The sequence below is a fragment of the Akebia trifoliata genome, chromosome 2 (genome assembly GCF_017979445.1).
Source record: "Akebia trifoliata isolate Shusen 1 chromosome 2, ASM1797944v1, whole genome shotgun sequence".
Lineage (NCBI taxonomy): Eukaryota > Viridiplantae > Streptophyta > Magnoliopsida > Ranunculales > Lardizabalaceae > Akebia > Akebia trifoliata.
In genome coordinates, this window is record NC_141376.1 from 7,345,047 (window position 1) to 7,371,253 (window position 26,207).

The 26,207-nt window shown below is 34.5% G+C and overlaps 1 protein-coding gene and 1 pseudogene across 1 annotated transcript; both read left to right on the forward strand.

Moving 5' to 3' along the window:
• The first annotated feature begins 649 nt into the window (after nt 1–649).
• On the forward strand, nt 650–15,390 carry NHD1 (sodium:hydrogen antiporter 1). Its single transcript, XM_086426680.1, has 10 exons — nt 650–987; nt 5,403–5,579; nt 5,733–5,861; nt 7,572–7,748; nt 8,948–9,054; nt 11,062–11,182; nt 12,226–12,287; nt 12,396–12,698; nt 14,296–14,590; nt 14,842–15,390. Exons 1-10 carry the CDS (start codon nt 724–726, stop codon nt 14,959–14,961), a joined length of 1,755 nt encoding a protein of 584 aa, XP_086282806.1. The 5' UTR covers nt 650–723; the 3' UTR covers nt 14,962–15,390.
• Nucleotides 15,391–21,415: 6,025 nt separating this feature from the next.
• LOC147409228 (transcription factor MYB73 pseudogene) lies at nt 21,416–22,616 on the forward strand (annotated as a pseudogene).
• Nucleotides 22,617–26,207: the final 3,591 nt, after the last annotated feature.

The window sequence follows — 26,207 nt, forward strand, 5'->3', positions numbered from 1 at the left end:
ACCCTCGTCAATGCGAATAGACATGAATTTCTCCTTACAAAACAAAGAGAGGCATAAATATTAGGTCCATATAACAGTCTCTTTCTCAATGTCTAGATCTTTATTCTACTTCTATATTTTACCCCCATATCCAAATAATTTTCTAACAAATTCATCCTTGAATTATTTATAGACAAATTGGCTATTTTCTTCATTACGATGTGAACTGGCTGACCTATGACAAGCCGAGCATGAAAAATACATAAATGAATGGGTTATAAATCATTTATTTTATTTTATTTAAAAAAATAAAAATATTGAGCATATCGTTAACATCACAACCATTGATACATAGTCATGTGTCGTGATTTTTTGACTCCCCTCTACTCTCTTAATGTGACATGTGCATAGAATCATAGATTTTTTTTTTTAAAAAGAGACACACACAATTGTAATATTTATGGGGATGCGCCATAATGTATCTCGAGGAAAATATATAATTCTGTGCACATGACATGCCACGTGAAGAGAGTAAAGGGAGTATGACAGAAGTGGAGTCCGGTTATCATGGCTCTTTTCTTATCCAACATATGGGCATCGAACCGTGTACTGATCACGTGCATCTGGTACAGTGGACCTTCTCCCTCTCTACCTCTTTTCTTTCTCTCTCTAATCAGATTTCAAAAAAATAGAAAGTGCTTAGAACCAGAACCTCAACACTCCCATCAAGGAGAAAGCTAAGAAATGTCGACTTTCTCGATGGGTAACCACAACCACCTCTGTAGTGCCCAACTCCTTTATAAGAAACAACCTTCTCCTCATCCGTTTCTGCACAACATTCTGCATCAGAGACGTCCCATAGGCCTGCCTCTACCGCGTTTGGGTTCATCCCCATGGAGTTTCCAAGGTCAAAGATGGCTCAGTAATGGTATTCTTGCTCGGGCAGAAGAGAAAGACCAAGCCAAGAGTTCCTCTTCCTCCGATAAAAATGTCGATGGACAGTACCAGGTTCTCGCCCAATTCATCTTCACAACCTTTTATTTATTTATTTATTTATTTATTTTTAAATTTCCATCTACTAAAAATTCGTTTGTTTCATTGTTCAAGAACCAATTTCAATGACAAATACAAGTTTAGTTCAAGTAATTTGCTTGGTTATGTGATTTATGACCAAAATAATTAAAACCATCGCTGTTCGTTTCTTAAGAGTGTGGTAGAAATGGGGATGCTGAGATGGATGAGTGGAAAGACTAAGAAAGACAAAATCTCAATAGGTGATAAACTAAGGACAAATGGTCTGAGATATAGTTTGGTCAGATGCAACTGGGATGGATTACATCTCCTTTTAGAAAGAATATGTAAGTTGAAGGTTTTAAAAGAAAGTGTTGACAAACCATTTACCCCAAAAGACCGATTTGATGGGGAAGTCGCAACTATGAATATAAGAGGGTCATGGGGCTTAATTGGTGTATGTCTCACTGCAAAGTGGAGGAAAATATACACTTAACACTCCCCCTCACCCATAAGGGTGGAAAGGTTCGAACCCGTAACCTATACGAACCAACGCTTTGATACCATGATAAATTTGGGGGTCCAACTCAAAACCAACTGGCAATGAGTGGAGAGGCCTAGGAGCTTATAAGGAGAGAGATAAGGCAATCAGTGTTCGATGTAGGACTAAACTCAACACGCTCCCGCATGTGTGGGTCGGATTAGGCCAAAACATGTGGAGATATGAACCAGGTAACGTGGAGGAAAAAAATGCCCGCTCTGATACCATGATAAATTTGGGGGTCTAACTCAAAACCAATTGGCAATGAGTGGAGAGGCCCAAGAACTTATAAGGAGAAGACAAGGCAATGAGTGTTCAATGTGGGACTAAAACTCAGCACACCCTCGCACATATGGGTCGGATTGGGCCAAAGCAAATGGAGATATGAACTGGGTGACGTGGAGGTGAGAAAGGGCTGCTCTGATACCATGATAAATTTGGGAGTCCAACTTAAAACCAATGGATAATGAGTGGAGAGTCCGAGGAGCTTATAAGGAAAGAGATAAGGCAATAAGTGTCCGATGTGGGACTAAACTAAACACACCCCCGCACGGGTGGGTCGGACTAAGCCAAAGCACGTGAAGATATGAAATGGGTGATGTGGAGGAGAGAAAAACTCTAATACCATATAAATATAAATTTGATAAACACAACTTTTGGAGAAGAAATTTCTCTATGTATTCTTATTGATTAGTTACGTATATAAAGAGGAAAAACTAGATAAAGATCCTGATTTGTAGGGGATCAGAGTCCTTATAGATAAACAATCTACGTGTGAATCTATCCTACTACAATGTACAATATTACACGGTTATGCACTTATGAAAGTATTTCAATTGGTTTTGAGTTGGAACCCCAAACTTATCATGGTATTAAAACGGGTATTTTTCTCTTCCACGTCGTCTGGGTCATATCTCACTTGCTTTGGCTAAGTCCGGCCCACACGTGCGGGGGCATATTGAGTTTAGTCTCTCATCGGACACTCCTTGCCTTGTCTCTCTCCTTATAAGCTTTTATGCCTCTCTACTCATTGTCAATTGGTTTTGAGTTGGACCCCCAAATTTATCAGAAAGAGCTAGAAGGGTACCCAATAAATATTTGAATTGAGATAATGAAAATAGATATGAACGCACTTGAATTAACGGAAGACATGTCTTTGGAAGAAAATATATAAGAACATGATTCATTCAGCCAACCCTAAATTTTTGGGTTACGGCTTTGATGATGATTACTGATCTTTTCTTAAACACGTCATTGGCTCTCCATCACAACCAATTTAAGAGTACCATCACAAAGTAAAGTAATACAATGTCAATATTAGAATCTACGACTTGATTACCTCGAGTTTTAGATGTGTAGAAAAGGACTTCGAAAGTAAATACTTTTGATATGCAAATGTTCTACACCACCAAATTTCAAGCTAATTTCCTATAATTGAAAAGGTTGTAATATTGAATTTCAATGTTGTTCTCTTCATAACCCATCTGCAAGAAGGGGATCCAAAGAGATTGGACTGGAAATACTTCTTTTTAGGTCCATAAGTGTAGAAGATTCTAATGAGGTGGAGGTTTGGGCTTAGGCACGAAGATTTATTAACCCCACTTTGGTGGTCAAAGGGAATTTTTTAACTCAGTGGCACAGGCGTTAAGAGGGATGGTTTTTCAATGGCATTTAGGCAGTAAAATTGTTCATATTTTAAATTTAAGATTGGGCATATCTTCATGCCCATATAGGTGCCAAATAGGATGTAACTTGTTGGCTAGAGGTGTCAATTGGCATAGCGTTCCCATCTATTTCTTTCTTGTAATATAACCTTCATTATTACTTATAAAACTGCTGAATTGAGAATACACGTGGATTGTGGTGAATTGAGAACCATTGAACTAGTTTGATTTGAGTTTTGCTTTGTTAATCTGGTCTCACTCGACCAATGCCCAAATTTAAATTAGCCTACTAATCCCCTTTGAAACTGAATTTTCTGGGACAAATTGATCCAAACTTGGGCGAGTTTTTAATCCATGCCCCATTCTTAATACAAAGTTGTGAGATTCTGTGGCCAAGTTCGTTCATATTGAAGTCGATGATGTGATTACATGCTGCAATCTCATTCTAATTGCTACTCATGTCATGTGAAAGAAAGTTTATGCAACAGTGGGTCCAGATCATAGTTAGCAAGCTTGTGTATTATGGGCATGTTAGGTGCATTTTTTCATTCTTTACAAACATATTATTTAGCGAACCTTTCAATGATTGTGAAAATGCACGTATCGACTGTGTTATTTCACAGGATCACTTTGTTAATCCTACAGATTACAGAACCATATATGATTTATGTTTTAGTGTTGATTTGGATTTGGGTTAGGCTTTAGAGAGAGGGGTTTTGCCACACTAATCCATACCCACCCCCATCCCCTTCTCTAATTTATATTTATATGAGGAAAAAAATTACTCTTGTGCTTTAATTGGTAGATAAAAAAAATGGTTACTCTATCCTTTCTTAATGAATTTAATGAGAAAGGAGATGGAATACTATCAACGTTTAGTTTAGTCTTTTTCTTTTAAAACCGCAAATTTTACTTTAAATTTTCCCATACCATATTTTTTATATTCCAAATTGCTCGTTATGATTTAGATGCCACATGCTGCTGTGGTATTAGAGTGAAGCTAATTCTTCTCAATGAGAAAACTCATTAAGAATAGGCTGCAAGTATGCTGCATTAGCAACTGCTTGCTGAAGGAGGAAACTTTCTCTAACTGTTTCTGCATTCCCTATCATTCATTCAAAATCATCCCATCAGTTGATCACTAGAAACCTCTAAATACATGTTTGCTCAAGCTATTCAATATCTTCATATAGACTCTTAGTCATGTGGCACTTTTTTTTCTTATTTTAATTTGGCCTATAATTTTATAGCTATGTTACTAATATATATATATATATATATATATATATATATATATATGGGAAATGTTCAGCACCCTAAGTTTTATCACACACTTTAACAAACGTTTTTTGTCCTACATGGGTTAGAAGTTTTGGAATGGGCTGATTTTTGGTGAGGATGATCTCTATGATTAGAAGATCATCCTCCCCAAAAATCAGCCCATTCCGAAATGTTTAGCCCCATGTTTACAAGTTGAAAAATCGTGGACCGTCCATTTTTTGTAAATCATTTTTGATGGGGTTAGAAATTTTGGAATGAGCTGATTTTTGGTGAGGATGATCTCCTCACCATAGAGATCATCCTCACCAAAAATCAGCCCATTCCGAAACTTCTAACCCATGTAGGACAAAACGCGTTTGTTAAAGTGTGTGGTAAAACTTAGGGTGCCGAACGGGACCCTATATATATATATATGGGTCGGGTTCAGCAGCCAAAGTTTTATCCTATATGGGTTAAAAGTCTTGGAATGAGCTGATTTTTTGTGAGGATGATCTCTATGGTGAGGAGATCATCATCACAAAAAATCAGCCCAATCTGAAACTTCTAACCCCATCGAAAGTTTGCAAATTAACGGTCCATGATTCTTCAATTTGTAAACCACTTTTGATGGGGTTAGAAGTTTCAGATTGGGCTGATTTTTTTGTGATGATGATCTCCTCACCATAGAGATCATCCTTGCAAAAAATCAGCCATTCAGAGACTTTTAACCCATATAGAACAAAACTTTGGCTGCCGAATGCTACCCTATATATATATATATAATGTTTGGACTTCAATGGATTGGAACCCTTGTGCTTTTATATCAACTGCTTAGTTGGGTTATCACCCAAGCGTCCTTTTCTTTCTGTTACCAGAATTGGAAATGTTTGTCATTCTTTTTTCACGTAATTGTAGTAGTCAGTATTGACATGTTGGCAATGCATCAGGAATTGATGCCAAGATCTGGAACATGTGATCCTTTATGTTCAGTTGACGAAATAAGCTCGCAAGATTTTGAAGCCACTTACCAGCCAAAGACTGACTTGCTGAAAGCTCTTGCAATTCTTGCTTCAGCTGCTGCAGGGGCAGTGGCAATTAATCACTCCTGGGTTGCTGCCAATCAGGTCCATCTTTGTCTTGTTGCCTGACTCTTCAAAGGTGTTGAAGGTTTTCTATTCATATATAAATTTGACCATACTCATCTATACACAGATATCTTAATTTGCGTTTGTGGAACAACCTTCAAGTGATTTGACCAGAAGTATTTTGTGGCACAGGATCTTGCTATGGCATTAGTATTTGGGTTAGGTTATGCGGGGATTATTTTTGAGGAATCTTTAGCTTTCAATAAAAGTGGAGTTGGATTATTAATGGCTGTTAGCTTATGGGTTATACGAAGCATTGGGGTAAGTTTCACTTAGCTTCTTGGAGTTGTTAGTGTTTTTTCGTTTATGCATTAAAGAGAGAACCATGTTCCATATTGTTTTATGGGCTTTGTTAACATGTGTCATAAGGGGACACACTAAGATGCATTAAATACACCTCCAAACTTTATTTTCCCACAATTTTTTTCATCTACCAAAACTTTCCTCAAATGCTTATTTCCAAGGTTTATTAAATGCGTTAACAAAACCCTTGTTTTATATTTTGTTCCTTCTCATAACACCATTAAGTGTAAGGGTTGTTAGGTCATCTTACTTCCAATATTCCCAGCATAGACTTTCTTCTAGTGAATAAATGGTATGACGTGACTTCTGAAGATTCCTTGGATATCAGAAATTAAGCTGAATATCATCCCTGTCTTAGTGCTTTTAGTTCTTTATAAACTAAATTTGGTGTGTAGTTTATCATGATACTGATTTTCTAGATATTAACTAATTGTATATCTTAATTTAAAATTCATATATACAGCTTAGCCTTCCATATATCTATTGCAAATCATAAGAATCAAAAGAGGTTTACTAAGTCCTAGGGTTTTATGTTTACAAGTTTGGGATTATTCTTATTTAGAAGTTTGTTTTAGAAATTTGCCTTTTGTTATTTTCATTTTCCAGCAAATAGTTTTATTTTTAGCAAGTTGAACTTGGTTGGCATCATTTTTATGAAAGACTTCACTACTAGTTAGAGTAAGTGGGAGCTTAAACAGGTGTTTCTCTTTTGAAAGTAGATGGTTTTTGTGAGTTGTAATGGTAGACACCCCAAAATTGCACAGCACTATTCGAATCTTCAAGTCAAGTTAGCTCTGACAGGATAATCCATACACACTGGAAACCCCCTTAAACTTTGGTCATGGTTCCAGAAACCTCCACCATCTTAGAAAAATTCAAAAGAAACCCTATTCCTTAAAAAAAAAAAACCTTACTCTTTGATTTGGGACCAACTTGGAGCCACTTGCAAAAGAAAGTAATTTAGAAGCAAAAAATCTATCCAGGTGACCTGTTCACACCCATTTCAAATTCAATGGATAGTGGTAACTCCAAAAAAAGTAGGCCACAGACGAAAATCCATGTGTCTACAATAGCGTGGGTATGTTGGGGCCTGGGAGAATCTTGCATACTAATTGCACAATAAATGCTTGGAGTCTTATGTTTCAATTTCCTCAATCTTATGATTGCTGACTGAGAAAGGGGGAAAAGAGAAAAGAGCATATTCAATAACAGCCAACTCTTACCAAGTTGCTCCATGCATTGGATAGATATGATGTGGCTGATTTTATAATGCTCAACATCATCAGTAGGCCTAAACATCGTTCTTCAATGTCTATTTGATGGGCCAACTCTTTGCTTGGCCAGAGCTTTATAATTGTCTTCAGTTTGATTATCCTAATGAAAAAGCCAAGAGTTCTGTTTGGTGACAACATTTGCACTCAATCTAAAGATTGTTGTTTGGTACAATTGTATGTATTCATCATCTTTAACCATTTATCAACTGCTGTACTGATATAAAAAAGATGAATAATGGCTATATTTCCATCTTATAGTTCTTTTGCAGATTCAAATTTTCACATCCTACTATTGCTTTCAGTTATTTTTTATTAAATCTATACTCCTTGATCCACAGATTTTCTCTTTTGCACCTTTATTCCCAGTTAATAATTCTGTTTCATTTGTTTGTAGGCTCCCTCAACTGATATAGCTGTGAATGAGCTAAGCCATGCATCTGCTGAAGTGAGTGAAATAGTGTTTTTTGTGCTTGGAGCTATGACCATCGTAGAGATAGTGGATGCGCATCAAGGATTTAAATTAATTACTGACAATATCACAACTCGGAAACCACGGACTCTGCTTTGGGTGGTGAGTGATTAAATATTGACAGGTCTCTATTGTTGTCAGTTGGTATGCATTAACCTTACACTTGATGATAAACTTGACATGGGATTTTCATTTGATATTGTATTTTAAGTACAAATCATAACATCCAATGCTTATCTGACAATATGATCCCACTTTAAATTGCAACCCATAATGGACTGGTTTAGACTCGTACAGATCATATATACCATCCGATGCTTATCTGACAATATGATCCAGATCATTGCACAACTCATTGGAACCTTATTTTTATGGAGTTTGAAGCATTCTGTTTATCATTTGATCTCCCAAATGTGCTCCAAACATCTGAAATTTCACCCACAGCCATCTTTTCGCTAAAATCTCTTGAATACGACCTCCAAACTTGAAAATTAGAGAGGATTTGTGAGGTTTTACAAATCAAGCTCAATTTGGGGATTTTGTTGAAAACCAACAGAAATACCTCTTTTCTTGTATTTTTTTTCCTTTTTTTTCTTTTTTTGAATTATTTAAAACCATATACATCCTTGGATCTTTGACGAGATCCATATATATATATATATATATATATATAATTATTTCTATTCTGGTTTTAATGTTTATGGTTTACATTGTTTAACATGATATTACTTATTTATTTTGTTCCCCCCCCCTCTCAATTTTTCATCTCCAAAGTAGATAGGAAATTATAAATGGCTTATGGCTGAACATCCTTGGTGGACCCCTAACTTACTTTAACCGCTAAAACATAAATAGAAGCTCACTGCTTTCTAGAACTTATTGTTTTTCTATTCATAATGACATTACTTCCCCAAATAGGAATCCTATTTTCTGATCTTCTAAGTCAGAAATCAGATGTAGACTTCACTAGACCCAAAATGGTATCTAATAGAGGCTTTCTATAGATTAAGAAACTGCAAACAACCACATTAGAAATTGCTGGACCCTGGATAAAACTTTCTAGAATATGGTTTCATAGTTCTTTCTGCAAATGGGTCTCTTCTAAGGTTTGTTGGGCCTGGATGAGGGCCTCCAAATGGTATGCTATCAAGCTGCAACTAATTCTGGATTCTTTTTCAGTACAGCTATGTTATAAACTCCAGATATCTAGTTGTTGCTGAATTGCTGATTTCATTTTTGTGCTTGTTAAATCTCTTGTTTTAGTTCATGGGTTTTGACCAATTTCTTGGTGAAATTTTCAGATTGGTTTTGTGACTTTTGCCCTCAGTTCTATCCTTGATAACCTAACATCTACCATTGTTATGGTCTCCTTATTGCGAAAACTATTACCACCTTCAGAATACCGAAAGTATGTTCTTGCCAATTCCTTTCATTTTCCCATCGCTTGTAATTTAATATTTTCCATAGTGTTGTGTGATAAATTTCTTAAATTCGTGTTATATCATTTTTACTAGTTATGACTAGTTTGTGTTTTGTATGAAGCCACGTTTTCCTTCACTATAATTATGATCTTGGCCATGACTACCTTTACTTTAACATTAATATTTCTCTTGCTTAGATGCAACCTGATTGTGCAGAACTCAGTGGCATTTTCAGCACATGGTGTTGATTTAGTTACCTAATAACTGAATCATAATGATTTTTATAGGTTTTAGTGATTTCAAATTTGGGTTTAAGCTTTGCAACTTTGGGTAATTGTAAGATGCTCTAATGATCTACACGTATCTCGGAGTCATGTTGTATTTTAAACTATCTCCTCCCCAAGAGACCTATGATACCATGATACTTCAATATGCCTGTAATATCTATATCCACTTGATATAGGTGGGATCTAGTTTGTAAAGGGCGATCCACCTTTGGTCTCTTTTCTATTTGCTCTTTTCTTTTTCTGTTTTCTTTTCTTGGTTTCTTGTTTCTCCTGTTTCTGTGTATCTTTTCTGGAGGACTCCTTGTCCTCCTTTCAATAAAATTTCCACTTACTAAAAAAAATATGATTATTTTCCTCTTTGTCGAGACTAAAAATAAATTTTGCAAACGGAGGTTGAAAAGCCATATTGTATGCTAATAGCAAGCTCCAGTCCCTAGGAGATGGGGCAAAGTGCTACGTTTGTCATGTATAGGGGGGGTGGGCTACTTCTTTATAGTGTAGTCAGGGCCGAAGCAAGTAGTCAAAATGAGATCCACAGACCTCTGCATTAATAAGAATTTTCAAGTTAGGTATGTACAACTGTAATGAAAAACCCATTTAGAGACTTCTATGTTCTTTGAAGCACCTCCATTTTGTTGTCAAAGTTACCAGACATTAGACTTGACTTTGGTGGCTTTATGGAAATCTTGCTTTCAGCACACCCTGCTTGAATGATATCAATTATTTAGCTGCATGATATTAGTTCTCTTCTAGCACATTATTAATTATTTCTTTGCTTTACACCCTTACATATTCCAAAATTTGTTCATCCTATTGATCTGTAATACTTGTTATTTTATTTTATTTTATTGTTATAATCAATATCTGTAACAGTGTAGTTAAGGGCGAAAGGCGTAAAGGCCTCCTAGTGCCTGAGGCACAAGGCGAGGTGCACGCCTGAGTGAAGTAAGGTGCAATAAAATTAAAAAGATCATATAACTAAAAAATTAAATAGTGAAAGTAGGTTGGGCTACTTAAAATAAATTATAACTATTCTACAATTACAACAAATATAAAATTTATATACAAGTATTTAGTATTTCAATCTCTATAAATAGGTTAGGTTAAACCACAACAAGCAAGTAAAAAACTAACAATAAAATCAAGAATGAATAAAATATCATGAAAATAAGGAACTATGAACCATAAATTAAATTGAAAATTAAAACTTACAAGTTTAAGACACAATCACAAAACCGCATTCAATATCCTTATACCAAGAGTATAATAAACAAAAGATAAGTTTCAAAATTCAAAAATATCAACTATGAGCTAGCCTAAAAGCATCACTTATCATCGTCATCAGGTAACACAAAACCTTCATCAATTTACAATAAATTGTAAAATTTGTAAAAAGAAAAAAAGAGTAGAAAGGAAATATATATATGTGTGTGTGTTTCATCATGATGTGACTTAATAGGTTACATCAACCAATTAAAAGAGATTTACAAAAAAAGATCACATTTTATTTGATATGTAAGTGAAGCGTACGCCTCATGTGCTTTGCCTGAGGCACAGCCCAGGTGTGTGCCTCCCTCCACCTTGAAAAACCTTCCCTGCCTTACCTATACTAATACTAAGGCGTTGCTGTTGCGCCTCGCCTTGAGGCGCGCCTTGATAACACTGATCTGTAATACTTGTTTCACAAATTGGTATCTAATATGACAGGTTTTTAGGAGCTGTAATCGTGATAGCAGCAAATGCTGGGGGTGCATGGACACCCATTGGCGATGTTACCACGACTATGCTTTGGATACATGGTCAGATCTCCACATTGCAAACAATGAAGGTCTTTCTTTATAAATTTTTTCAGCTGTGCATCCTTTATTCGATTTCTCAATATTTGCTCAAGTATATATTATCATGCTGTTTTTTGCCTGGAAATCCTTGCATGGTGTGTTTTGCAATGTTGCCTCAGATAAAGAGCAAAATGACAAAAGTTATTCTATTACCATCAATTGCTCTTTCTCTCTTTATTTATTCTTCTCTTTTTAGGTTGGGTTTGGTTACACAAGTAGGGTGGTTAGTAGGTTTGTGGGTAAAGGCGGTGATGACAGGTTTTGAACCTTGGTCATGATATCAGCCATTAAGATGATCAAACCTTACCAACTTATCAAGCTGGCATCCTCAAATGGTATGCTTCCTGATTTTGGTAGACACCATTGATTACACATTGGGAAACTGTGACCATGCTCAGGTTCGTGAAGACAAGGTGCCAATGTCAACTTCAGCTATGCAAAATGTCAATATCCCTTCGTAATTTCGATGTAGGAAATTCAATATCTAGTGGCATATCTTTTAAATTCCAATTCTAATCTCTAAACTGCTGTTTTTAGAGTACATGAAAATGATCTAGCCCTTTTGAAAAAACAATAAAATTAGAGTTCAGTCTTACCTGCCATACCCCTTGATCAACTTCCGAATATAAGACTAATGAAGAAAATCTAGTGAAAATAAGATTTGTAGCCTTTTTTTTTTTTCCTTTCTATGTACGAATATAATCTTGAAACCATCAACAAGCTAAGGTTAGTTCTAATTCAGTCGAGTAGAAAAATGATGTTTTTAAGCAATAAAATTGGTTGATCATGGAGATAAAGGTTTTGAGTGATGGAGAGAGACTGAGGTTAGGTCTTATGCAGTCTAGTAGAATTTTTTTTTATATTTGCGATTCCATGATCCTCTGATTAATTCAGTGAATTTGTTATGTATTTTTCAGGCATTCTCCAAGATTGCTTTAATGTCTAAATTTTTGTTTCATAACCATTGAAGAAAATTTATTATTATTTTATGAGGAATAATGGAATTTCTAATCAAAATTTTACTTGGTTGCAGGACTTGCTCATTCCTTCCGCGATTTCTCTAGCTGTTCCACTGGCTCTCATGTCCCTTACTAGGTATTCTTCTTTGATGGGCGAGCACATCTATGTACACTTTGAACTTGAAAAGATTACATTGGACTTAAAGGGATGAAACTTCAAATGAACTACTGCTTTTTCCTGCAGTGAAGTTGATGGGAAGGGACATGACTCTTCCTACAGTTTGGCATCGGAACAAATGGCTCCTCGAGGAAAGCTTGTTTTTTCTGTTGGCATCGGGGCTTTGGTGTTTGTTCCGGTGTTTAAGGCCATCACTGGTCTGCCTCCTTACATGGGTATGCTGCTTGGACTTGGAGTTCTTTGGATTTTGACAGATGCTATTCATTATGGAGAATCTGAAAGGCAGAGGTTGAAAGTACCACAAGCTTTATCTCGTATAGATACTCAAGGAGCCCTTTTCTTCCTTGGAATCCTTCTATCTGTTAGCAGGTACCCCAAATTTAATTTGAGTTTCTGCGTCCTTCACTCTAATGTGGTTAAAAAAAGTATGCAAGGTTTAAAAAATGTGCCTAGTTACTGCCATTCCTATTCAGCGGTTTTGCAGTTTTACCAATCTTTTTTAAATTACAGATTAACTGATAAAGGGATTGTTACTGTTGTTAAAGGGTGGGAAAGACGATGGGGTGTATGGGCACCCCTGGGCTAGCCGCTCATCAAGTCGTAAGGCACCAACTTAGGCGAGGAAAATAGCCATGAAAACTGGTAACCAGGGATGATGATGCCATATTTATATACTTATTTTTATTGAACATCATTGAAAGACCACCCCGCCCCCCCATGACTGTCTTGCCATTTTCATAGTTAGTTTGAATCTATAATAGAGCAATTAACAGAGGATACAAATTTTTTTAATTGTCCAGGTACATTTTTTAAAGTTGCCAACTTGGTAAGTGGATAGTGTCAGTAAGTGGCACCATCATGGGCCCTGGTTCCATACCCACCTTCACCGCTTACCTACCAAAGTAATACATTATTCATGTGTCACACTAGCACACATGTGTGTGTCTTTCTTAGAAACTAGAAAAGGGGAATCCAATATATTTTCTGGGTGTTGGTTGCAAGAGCCAACTGTTCCTCTAGTGCTATCTATGAGTTTGTAGATTTTGAATTTTATGATTATATGTAGAGGACTCGAAGATTACTGCTTGTCATCATCATTATCGGAGCCTTACCTCAAATTCCGGGTCATCTACCAAAATCACCTGTAAATTTAAATTATTCTTTTAATATTTTAACTGATCTTGAATAAATTAGTATTATAAAACCAAAGTGATAAAATATAGTCGAATATGTTAGCAAGATCACTGTAGAGGTAAGTTGTAGATAACAAGAAAAATCACTGTTATTATAAAATATATTTTCAAATCGCCAAAATACTGGGTCAGCCTAGTCACCTTCCTTTTGTTTTGACTCTTAGAAGACCAGAAAGTCCATAGCCTTGGGTGCATCGGTCTTTGGGCGGCACTGGTAATTGGCAATGAAATCACGATTTGGTATTTCTCATATTGTCCTCATTATCTCATCGTGAAAAGCCTTGGGAACTTTCCTCCAAATACATTTCTGTACATGTTCGTTTTCTTTCAGTAAAATTTTTTCATCATGAAACACAACGGTAATTTATGAATTTTGCTCAGATTAATAGAGTTGTTACAAGTGACCAACAATATTTCATTAGATTGTACTTGCTCCAAGAGTAACTACTAGTTGAGTACTTTCTCCCGATAAGTCATTGACCAGAGAAAAATCCTTGTTTCTAATTAAAATGCCGCTAACATCATTTGGAAAATGTGATTTTACACGTCTATGGTACATATTAATCAAAGACATTTCTCTATATTCTTCTAGAATAAGCTTTTACATATGAATATATTCTTCTAGAATAGGAGTATAGGATCAAGGCATTTTGTTTCTATGTATATACATTTACGAGTTTTTCTTCAACTATTTCTTGAGGAGGATTCTAAAATTGAGCTACAATCTTCCTTTTCTGTGATGCTGTCAAATTTGAATTTTGGGGAGTTCCTAGTCTTGAGGCTGCGGGGCTTCTAAGAGAATTGGCGAATTACCTTGATGCCCATGTCCCAAATATTGAGCTGATAGCGAGTGCGATCGGGGTTGTGTCAGCAGTTATAGACAATGTTCCACTTGTTGCAGCAACAATGGGAATGTATGATCTATCATCTTTCCCACGCGATTCCGAGTTTTGGCAGCTGGTTGCATACTGTGCTGGTACTGGTGGTTCCATGCTGGTCATTGGCTCTGCTGCCGGGGTTGCATTTATGGGGATGGAGAAGGTCGATTTCTTTTGGTACTTGCGGAAGGTAAATGGGTGCTATCATTGCTACTTATTGAAAAGAAAAAGAAAGCTTCTATTGCCACACCAACTTTTGCTAACACCACCCCAAGATGTGTGCTAATTCTTTGGTGGTTTACATATGAAATTGGGGTGGCATTAGCAAAATTTGGTGTGGCAATAGAATCTCTCTAAAAAAAATGGTGCTAACACTGATGTCTTTGTTGACCAATACCGAGTTTACTGTTTTAGTAAAAGCGGTGATTCCGTATTGTGCAGGTGAGTGGGTTTGCTTTTGCAGGTTATACTGCCGGTATTATTGCCTACTTAGCAACCCATAATCTCCATCTCTCCCTCCCAACTTTTGTAGCTGAGGTTCCATTCCTTTCTGGTTCATAAATCAAACTATTGCTTCTTCCCCACACTGCTAAGTGGGCCAGACTGCATCGTGCATAAATGTCGACGTGTATTTGATCTGGTGAATAAGGGAAAAATGGAGAAAAAAAATAAGTGAATTAATATTGGTGGTTGGCCGACATCTTGCGAATTGGAGGTGCATTTCAGACAAGCAGTATATCTAGCCAGAGATGGCTACTGCATTGGAATCATTGGGCCAAAGAACTTAGTTTGTGAAGATGACAAATCGTGATGTTTTGGCAGATTAATATGAAAACTGCTTGGTCTTTTTTCTTAAAACAGAGGGCACTGGCATGAGTTAGGAGCAGCAGATGCTATCGATGAATGTAAGTAACAATTACCTGACTCATGATAACTTCACCTATAAATGCAAAATCAGTCATCTCCAATATATTTCTTTTTTTTTCTTTACATCATTATCCCCCACTACTGCTCATTTTCTTCCTTTGAATGTCTGTCAAGCCTTCTTTTGATATATTTTAAGACCATTTTTGAATATTTTCAATACATTTTTACCTCACGAAGATTTTGATAGGTTAGTGTGTATTAAGACCACTGTGGACAAGTTAGTGGGTTGGTACCTGCCTGACCTATCTGCTTGCCAAAGTCTTCAAACTAGGAAAAAAACATGCTAGAAAAAGAGAGGTTACCCAACAATTCTCAATTTTTAGTTCAACATTCAAAGCTTTCAAACTAGTTTGAATCCCAACAATGACACTGTTGGAAAAGGATAAAATGCTAGATTTAGGAATTTGAGACTTTTCTTCAAGACTAGGAAGGTGTTGAAAATTTAGTAGCCTAGGTTTGTCACTTAAGATAGAAACCAATTTTTTGCCTTTTAGAGGTTAGCCAGTTCAACAGTAATCGGATTATTTTTACTACACAATCAGATCATTAAGATGCCTTGCTTGGTTATGAAGTCATCCAAAATATTAAAACAGAAGACCACACATTTTGTCAATGTAATTTTTAATGAATTTACGACGATTCCAAGAATAGGATGTAGAGCCTAAATGGTCAACATGATTTGTAATATGGTCAAATTTATTTAGGTTTGTAAACATTGAGCAAACTAAGGGTTAGGATACTTCAGAACATTTGCCTATGACTCATAGGATTGGTGACTAAATTATCTTATTCGGACAAATCACCATATCAATAACAAGGTGAATTCGATGTTCCCGCTAACACCAAAAGCTTGATGTCGTCCTCTTAAAAATTCCTTGCAACGGTCTTTTTGGCGCACCAACCTGATTAATATTCTGATGATCTATTGGTGGACCAATGTACTCAAAAGTTGTGGATCAGTTTGATTGTTGGCATACATGTCTGCTAAACATTTATAGGATGAAATACATTTTTGAGGTAGACAATGAATTATGCACAATTCATATTGTTGTTTTATGCAAAGATAGATGCATCAAATTGATCAATAAGATGAATAATGATGAATGCATGCGGTAAATCATACGCAGTCTGTACGTGACTGATGTGGCAAGGCAAAGGGCACAAAATCGCAAATCTTTGTCCTTGTGTATCCAAAAGAAAAAGATCTATGGTTTTGTGCCCTTGGCACATCAACCGTGTATGATTTACCGTGTGCATTCATCACGACTTCAATAAAGATCGAACAACTCATCAATTCGAGGTATTTTTTGTTTGATGAAGAAAATGGTAGTTAGGTCATTTTTTATTAGCCTATGCTAGAAGACCTAAGTCAAGGTATAATGTCATCATTAAAAAAAACATAGGGCATCTCAAATATTGACAAAAAGGGTTACATGTGTGTGTGACTTCGGTCTTCTTTAATAAATTAATGAAAAATGACTTCAATACCTTCACCTTCAACTTGAAATCACAAACACTTTGATTTTGCTTCCTAAAATCAATTATCTTCAATCTCCTGGGTTAATTTTTTTAATCCTAGTTGTGAAGCTTAATTGATATAATTTAACCTTTAATCTTAAAAATAAAGATTGGATTTTTGAAGGAGGAGATGAGATATTTTTTGAAGAGAAATCCATACTTTTTTAGGGATTAAGGCTAGGCTAAAAAAGATGGATAGAAGAGATGGGATTTTGATGATTACAAATTATAAGACATAAAAGTAAGTGTTTTTAATTATATGCCGAAGATAAGTGTAGAAAAGAAGAAAAAAATCAATTGGGGGTATTATCAAGTTTGAAACTACAAGGGTATCTCAAATATTCACAAAAATGTGGAGGGGTCCCCAACTCAACCAAAATATTTTGTGAGAGATTTATCCGGCAGGCCTATATGTCTTAATTTTATTAAAAAAAACTCCCTTTCTTTATCAAGTTTATTACCGAACAACGCTTACTTTATGGATCAAGCTAGCATGACTAACATAATAAGATTGGAAAAAAATCATATTCAAAAGAACTTAAAAAAGAAAAAAATCATCTTTGAAATTAATCGAAGGTATTAAAAATGGATTGCTGCTGAAATCTCAAATTTAAAACTAAAATTCAACAGTGAAAATTAACTATTTTTTTTTCAAACTTCATAGAATTGTTGTGGTTAGGATCTACTCTTAGGTATGTTAAGTAACAAGTAATTTGTGCATTTATTTGAAATTTATGAATTGGATCCCTATTCCAAGATTTGTTGGGTAACAAACTTTATAAAATCAGGTTTAGTGGGTAACAAATTTCATAAAATAAGGTTCTCTTGCAGTTATTTGTTCAAGAGAGTTATTTAAAAAAATGCGATAGTAAGGTCACCCAAGAGTGTCAACAGTTTGAGAGGGCGACATGATCAAAGTGGGTAGGCCATCATCGGGTTTGAAAGGGCATATGGGGATCTCAAATATTAACTTAAAAATTGAGGGGGTTCAAAGGTCAAAAATGGGCTTGAAAAACACAGGTGTTTCTTACATATAAGCCATCATGAAGGTGTTTTAAAAAATAAAAACCAAAAAAATTGGGGGCATCGAAGAGTGAAAAAAACATGTGGGCAACCGATTTTTAATTTTTTTTATCCGTGGTTGTCATCTGTCAATAGCTCATTCATCTCTTATGGGGGCAAGTGCCCCCCCTCTGAATCCACCCCGACTCACAATTGTGAGTAAACAAAATTATACGATCAATTTTATCAAATGGAACTCTAACTTGTAGCTTAATCTTGGGTTTTAATTTTTTTTAATTTTAAATTTTATTTTCATCCAATTTATTTTTATTTTCATAAAGGGAAGCGTCCAAATGTCTTAAAGAGAATCGAACATTTTTCAAAATAGAACTTAAGAGTTTTAAAATAGATTGATTTTTTGTGAAGATGATCTCTATGATAAAGAGATCGCCTTCACTAAAAATCAACTTATTTCAAAACTTGTAATCTTAATTTACAAGTTGAAGAATTATGGATCATTTAATTTTTTTAAATGTCTTTTAATGGGGTTAGAAATTTTAGAATAGACTGATTTTTTGTGAGAATGATCTTTCGGTAGGAATGATCTCATCATAGAGATCATCTTTACAAAAAATCAACTCATTTGAAAATATTTAATTCATACATTAAAAACATGTTTGACCCAATGTTTGGCTCTCCTTATGATCATCTTTACAAAAAAAATCAACTCTTTTGAAAACATTTAATTCATACATTAAAAAAAAGGTTTCACCCAATGTTTGGCTCCACCCTTTCATAAATCATAAATATTATAAAAGATGTTATTTAGTACATACTTAGTAGGGTAAAATTGTAAAATCATTTGTATAAATTATGACAGTTGTCGTCGTGATTTGTGGCTAAAAGGACGTTTCATGCTTTGCATTTAAAAATCTTCAACCACACGTGCGATCACTGCATCGCACGAGTCTACCAAATCGTACAAAAGAGTAAAAGCGAGATAACAGAGAAGGATCTCATGGGGGAACAAGTGTCAACAGCTGTCCAAGTGTAACCGCTGCATGCTAAAAATACGATTTCCCATATCTCGTTTCTTTTTGTTGTTTTCTACTCATTTTTTTTTTTGGTTTTCTTTTGAAAGTTTATGTTGGAAAATAAGAATTATTTTTAAATTTTTTACTTCATCTATCCTTTAGTGATGTCTAATGAAGATATTAAGGGGTTAAATGATTGAGAGTTAAAAAATAATTTTTTTTTTTTTTTTTTTAATGCTAGTGATTTTCAGACTTGAAAATTTTCACTCGATTTGCACTCAACTAACATGGCAAGGACCTGAACGTTTTTCTTGTGTATCTTGAAGAAAAAGATTTATGATTTTCTGTCCTTGCCACGTTAGCTGTGAACAAATCGAGAAAAAAAATTTAATAAAAAAATCATATTTTTTTAATGTGTATCGTAAGAACACATATTAAGATGCATTAAATGCACTTTGAAAATAAACATTGGGGTGGGGGGGTATCTTTTGTAATTTATAGGGGTGTATTTAATGCATTTTAATCGTACCCTTTATGGCACATGTTGACATCACCCTAACAATAATAATGATAAAAATCATTTATGATCGATCTCTATTTGAAAAAAAAATTATAATTCAATTTTAAGAAAAATGTTGAAGTGACATTGTTTCTAGGGGTGCACATTGGATTGGGTAAATCCGAGAACTGAACCAATCCAAAGCCTTTTAGATTGGATTGGTTCGGATTGAGCATGGTTTGGTTCGGGTGCATATTGTAAAAAAAAAAATCCGATTGTTTTGATTCGGATCCAGATTAGGGGTATAATAGAATCGAACCAATCTGAGAATCGAACTAATCCGAAGTATATATTATAATATATAAATAAATATATATAGAAAGAGAGGTAACTCATCAAAATCTTCAACTTCATCTCCTCTCTTTTTTTCTAACAAAAACTCATAAAAAAAAATGAACATAAATCTCTCTTTCAACACTCAAATGGATCTATCCATTTATGGAAAAACTTTCTCAAAGAGTTTGATTCCTTATTTTTTTACGAGAACCTTTATACCATGTCTGTTAGATGAAATATACTATACGAACTTATATTTGGATTTGTTAATCTGCCATTTATGAATTAGTTTCCTCACTAATCCATCCAAAATACCAATTTAAAAATTGTAATTTTTTTTTAGGTTCATTGAACTTCCTCTAATTTTCAATTTATATAGATTTCAATCAAAATTTAATCATAAAATCATTTTCATTTTAAAAATAGGTATTATTTTTTATCTAATTCAAAGAGTTCATCTTTTGAAAGAAAAAATACTAATTTTTCTATTTTGAAAGTATGAGAACTGAGAACCAATCCGAACCAATCCGATCTAAGGTTGTTTGGATTGGTTCGGTTCCAAATTTGTAGAACCGATCATGTTTGTTTTGGTTCCAATTTTGTCAAAATCCGAACCATATACACCCCTAATTGTTTCACACATTGCTGACATAGAGTCCTTTTTTGAAGTGGACTGCCCACTTCAAATTTTGAAATAACCTTTCTCTTTACAGGACATGTGGAAATACCACGTGTAATTCAGACGAAGAGGGTTCCTTTAAAAAAAAAATCGGCTGATATGAATTTGTGTATAGAACCATAGTCCGTAGATGCTTTTCATCAAAATATGAGTGAGAAGCATCTATGATTATATGCACACCAATGTGTCAAATAATGTCAATGTCACTCACTGATTTTCACTGATTTTGTATAAAAAAAAATGCTCTTAAAATATTCTTTTTACCAAAATACCCTCAAATACTTATTGTCAAGGTGTACTTAGTACATTTTAATGTGTGCCCTAATCATCTCTTCTTTCTAAAAGAGATGATCTGTACTCATTATATTGTAGTGGTTGCTTGCTCTTATCCAAGGCGACTAGATGACTAATTCATAATTCAAATAAAAATCAATCTTTGTAGATAATAACCTATATTTACTACCATCCAAAGCTTAAACAGATTATTATTCAAATAAAGAGATATTAGTGATTCGAATCTCAAGTGAGATTTTAGTTACTATATATCGAGTATCGAGGGGAGTCATTATGTGGTGGTGGGACCATTGGACGTTACATGCATCGTGTTAGTCAAACTTCCTTCCAAAAACAGGCGTTAGGTAGTAGTAGGTACGATGTACGAGTAACAGAAATCGATACGAATCCTTTCATGTTATCTTTTTCATTTAATGCTCCACCCTCTAACTTATTTAGTTTTATTTTAATCCCTTAAATAGTTTATTATATATATTTATACTTCAATTATTTTAATTTAAAATTAGAAAGGCAAAGAAAGTTGGAAAATATCTTGATTTCGTTTTTTTTTTTTTTTTTTTTCCTTTTAACTTCAAAAAAAGTAATGTGACACGTGTCCTAATGACAGCTGTATCCAATTAACCGCCTTCCGGGAAGAAACGGTGTTCTTTTAATGGCTATAACCGGTCATGCAACCGACTCTCCCAGTTTCCTCTATTCTTCTCCTTCTGTTATAAACAGGAGATGTTCTCGCCTTCTTTGTATTCTCTCTCTCTCATAAATTTTGCATCTTTTTAGGGTTTATTGCACATTTAGGGTTTTTAGGGTTTCGATTGATCAACTAAAATCAATGGATTTAGCAAGAAAAGATCTGAATCGAATCAGAGGTCCATGGAGTCCTGAAGAAGACGACGCATTGCAGAAGCTAGTGCAGAGACACGGACCAAAGAATTGGTCTTTAATAAGCAAATCGATTTCAGGTAGATCTGGAAAGTCATGCCGTCTACGTTGGTGTAACCAGCTCTCACCACAGGTGAAGCATCGAGCCTTCACTCCCGAAGAAGACGAGATGATCATCCGAGCACATGCGAAGTTTGGTAATCGATGGGCAACGATCGCTCGTCTCTTTCCAGGTCGCACTGATAACGCGATCAAGAACCATTGGAATTCGACTCTTAAGCGCAAATGTTCGTCCATGATCGAAGATGGAAGCTTCGGTGGACACGAGAATCAACGATCGAAGAGATCAGTGAGCGATGGATTGAATCTCAGCCCTGAAAGTCCTGCTGGATCTGATTTAAGCGACTCTAGCCCTAGCTTTCCAGTGATCTCTTCTTCCTCTATGAAGAAAACAGGTGGAAACGATCCATCGACTTCGCTTAGTCTCTCACTCTATGAGGTTGATCCACGCGAAGTTTTGACTCAAGTTTCAGGATCTAACGATGCAAATGCGACGACAATAATGAACCTTAATCAAACTAAGTTATCTCTGCCATTGGAGCAATTTCCACCACAATCGATTCATCAGCACCAGAACTCCGAGTTTGGATCATCGAAAGAGAGAGAATTTATGAGTTTTAATCCAGAATTATTGTCTGTGATGCAAGAGATGATCAAGAACGAAGTTAAGAATTATTTATCAGCGTTTGATCAGAGTGGGTTGTACTGGAAAACTGTGGACAGAATAAGAAACGATGTGGGGAAGCAGATTGGATTGAACAAGATGGAATAAGACGGAATTAGGAGACTTAAAAAAACAATATTGTGCTTTTCTTTCAAATTTTATTTTATTTTATTTTTGGTTTTTGTTTTTGTACATAAATAGGGATAAAGGTCGAGATGAAAAACTGAAAACAGAAGAAGAAGTGGATAGATGATCCAACGACCATAATTTTATTTTGAATAGTTTTTTCTGGTAGTTTAACTCTTAACTAGAATTCGTTTCTTTTGTTGCTTCTGTTTAAAACTGCAAATGCCTACTTGTTTTTATTTCCTAATTTTCTTCTTTGTCCATCTCGTTTATTTATATATATGAACATAATTAATTTTTTAGACCTGCTATTTAGCATTGACACCCCAATTTTTACTTATTACACTCCAAATTAAAAATACAGAAAATTTTGAATATGATAAAATTTAGGTTTTAATACACTATTCATTTTAATTCGTTGATAAAATACAAGTGATTTTGCCTTAGCAAGGATCTTGTTAGTAATTTATTAATGGATTCGTTGATTATAAAAGTGATGAATTCACTGAAAAAAGCATGTTTAGGGAATTAAAGAATTAAAATGACTGAGTATACCACAACTAGAATTTGAACAAGTTAGCACGCAATATGTGAATGGTTGTGAATCAGTAAAAGATGGGGTGCTAATAGAAGCGCTCTCTCTCTCTTAAGACTAGAATTTTATTTTTTTGGGGTTTAAGATTTTATATGAGCTTAAATGTTTGGAGTGCTTTTTACTGTCTTGTGAAGTCAAGAATATAATTTGAGCCAACCTTTGTAATGTTTGAAGAGTGTATTTTAATCTTTAATTAAGGTGTAATAATTAAAAATTGGAGTGCTAATAGGAATTTTCTATTATTTTCAAAGGTAAGCAAACATTTAGCCTCATAAAGACTGTTGGTTTTGCACTGTCTTCTAAGTTCGAAAATTTAAAATAACAGTTTAAACGTTATCTATTTTTTTTTTTTTTTTAGTTCTATAATAGTTTGAGAGCAGCTACGAGGCAATTCTCTACCTTTTGCCTTTATATTTGGCATTTCTCTAAATTTGAGAAGATGCTCTCCTCCCAATCAAGCTGAACACGAAGCCAGGATCTGATCTTTGCCCAGTCCATTGGCCATGGTCTTTGTCTAAAGACTATTCTTAGGACACGTGCAATGCTTGCACAAGACATGCACCAAATAAGTGAGGGTGTGTGCCCTCACGAGTGGCCCCTAAAAAATTAATGTTCATATTTGGTATTGAACTCATGATCTACGGGCATTAATTGTTTATTGGTCCAAAATTGCCATTGAGCCAACCTCACGGGATTCTTTAATTCACTGTTCACATAACTAAAAAATAATAAAATTATTATTGACAACCCAACTTTTCTTATTACACTCCAATTTATATATATATATATATATATATATATATATATATATATATATATATATATATAATAATATATATATATAATCAAGTGAAAAAGAAAACTTTAAAAAAAAAAAAAAAAGAATATTCATTTGATTTGATGAATATTCATTTGAAAAAACATGTATATTTAAATTAATTTCTATAAAAAAGAAAACTTAAAAAAAAAATGAACATACATGATCAAACTTGTTTTATTACAAATTTTCATGGAATTTGGTCAAACAATTGATTTGATTTTTAAGATATTTTTATAAATATTTAATGAAAAGAATTTAAAATATTGAATAAAAATAATTGAAAATAAATACGGGACACAATTTATATTTAAAACACATTTTATTATAAAATGGAAGTCAAGAATTGTGAAATAGAGACTTCTCCAAATTTTTGGCTTAGTCTCGAAATCTAGAAATATGAATAGTGAAATAGAGGGCTTGTCAGAGATATAGAGACTAGTTGGAGCTAGGTTTAGATGTTTCTAGCTCTAAATATAGAGGTTATGGGTTACATTCTTTTCAATTTTTCTATATTTTCAATCTAAATATTGAGGATATAATTTTTATATAAAAAATCAGTATGTTTCCATGCATCCAAGGCAGCCACTACTTGACTATTAATTTCATTTTGTTTTAAAGTAAAGGTTTCCTCATGTAGAAATCTCACGAAATTCAATGTAGTGAGATAGAACAACATTTTTTGTTGTTATCTATTAAACTTAATCTCATTAAATTTTTCGGATTTCTCCCCATGACTAACATGGGTTAGTATAATGACAAGAGTGATATAATTTGTAATTGATGTAATTGTCATTCTTGTAAAATGCAAATTCTAAAAAATATTGTCTTAAGATTGTTATTCTTATTAACTACGATGGTGTACTTTCTCTTCTTAAAGAAGTAAGTAAACAATACCCAATGGAAAATTGAATTAAAATAAATTTAAAAAACACTTACAGTGATGTATATAAAATAAAAATAAAAAAAATGAATGAGACCAAGATTAGAGATTGACTCTATGTCTTTAAGACAATATTCGCCTTGCACTGGAGCTCACGATCTTTGGCAACTATCTTCCAAGATATACTGATCTCCTTCTTATAATAATAGCACTTCAAACCACAAAACAATGAAACAACTATGATTTGTACACTCTCTCTTTATGAAATTAGTATAAAGCATGATCAAGAAAAATTCTGTAAAAAATGTAATGAAGGATGGATTATAAATAAAAGAAATAAGACAATTAAACACTTATTCATGGAGGGACATAGTTATTGGAAATGTACATAATTCTTTGAAAATATATTGCAACTATTACCATTTAATACACTTCTTTGAAGAGGTATATGGAAAATGTACATTTAATATACTTATTTAAAGAGGTACATAACTCTTGAAAAATGTATTGCAACTCTTAACCATTTTCTCTACATATGACTATGATAAATAGGTTTTATAACTACCCATGTGACTGTTGGTATGAATCCAGATTTTGAGACAAACCCAAACTCTAATGATTTTTTTCTTTTAAATTCAATATGAATCATTAGTGCAAATTCATTGTAAGTTAAAATTTTCTTGGATGCTATTATAACTCAAGCACGCATATTTTCGGAGACATTAATATAGTTGTTAAGATTCTTCTTTTTATTTTAATACTCAGCTAAACTAGTTAGGCTAATAGGTTAGTACTCATTGATTCCTCGAAGGCCCGAATCTATCTCCTAACCTCCTCCCTCCACCCCTCTCTTATCCAACTAACAACCTGTATTCGATCATACACTTTGTAAATTTGTAACTAGTTTGAAAGGAGAGAGATCAAATTCAAGACATGTTGGTTATCCATGCGTGAGCGTGATTGATGCTAACATATGTAACTCCTAATTGAATATTTTCCATCATACAAACCATTACTACTCCAATCCAAAGGGTTGTACCTACAATCCTTCTGCTTCTTCTCTTCTCCTGCTCAGCTTTTCCTCCCTTGGAAAAATTTGTTGCATTCCACGAAAATTAGGGATTGATGCCTATACATGAAAAATTCTAACTCTTGAGAAACTACAGGTATGCCAAATTGATAAATTTGGATGACGTATAGGAGAGAAAGGCCCGCTTTGAGACCATGATAAGTTTGGGGTCCAACTCAAAACCAATTGGCAATGAGTGTCCATGTGGACTAAACTCAACACACCCCACACATGTGGGCCAGATTCGGCCAAAGCACGTGGAAATATGAACTGATTTTGACACCATGCTAACCAACCAACTACTCCAAAAGACCGATATGTTGGAGACGGTGAGACCAATAAATATAAGAGGGTGAAAATATACACTCAACAAAAATCTCGGCTGGTGATCACAGTTCTGTTGCAAGCGAGACAAGGATGGTGAT

What these genes read in the sequence shown, in the direction of transcription:
- NHD1 (XM_086426680.1), top strand. Translation starts at nt 724, where the DNA reads ATGTCGACTTTCTCGATGGGTAACCACAACCACCTCTGTAGTGCCCAA. An exon ending in CCTGGGTTGCTGCCAATCAG is followed by an intron (nt 5,580 to 5,732) that starts GTCCATCTTTGT and finishes TTTGTGGCACAG; the next exon opens with GATCTTGCTATGGCATTAGT. An exon ending in GCTCTCATGTCCCTTACTAG is followed by an intron (nt 12,288 to 12,395) that starts GTATTCTTCTTT and finishes TTTTTCCTGCAG; the next exon opens with TGAAGTTGATGGGAAGGGAC.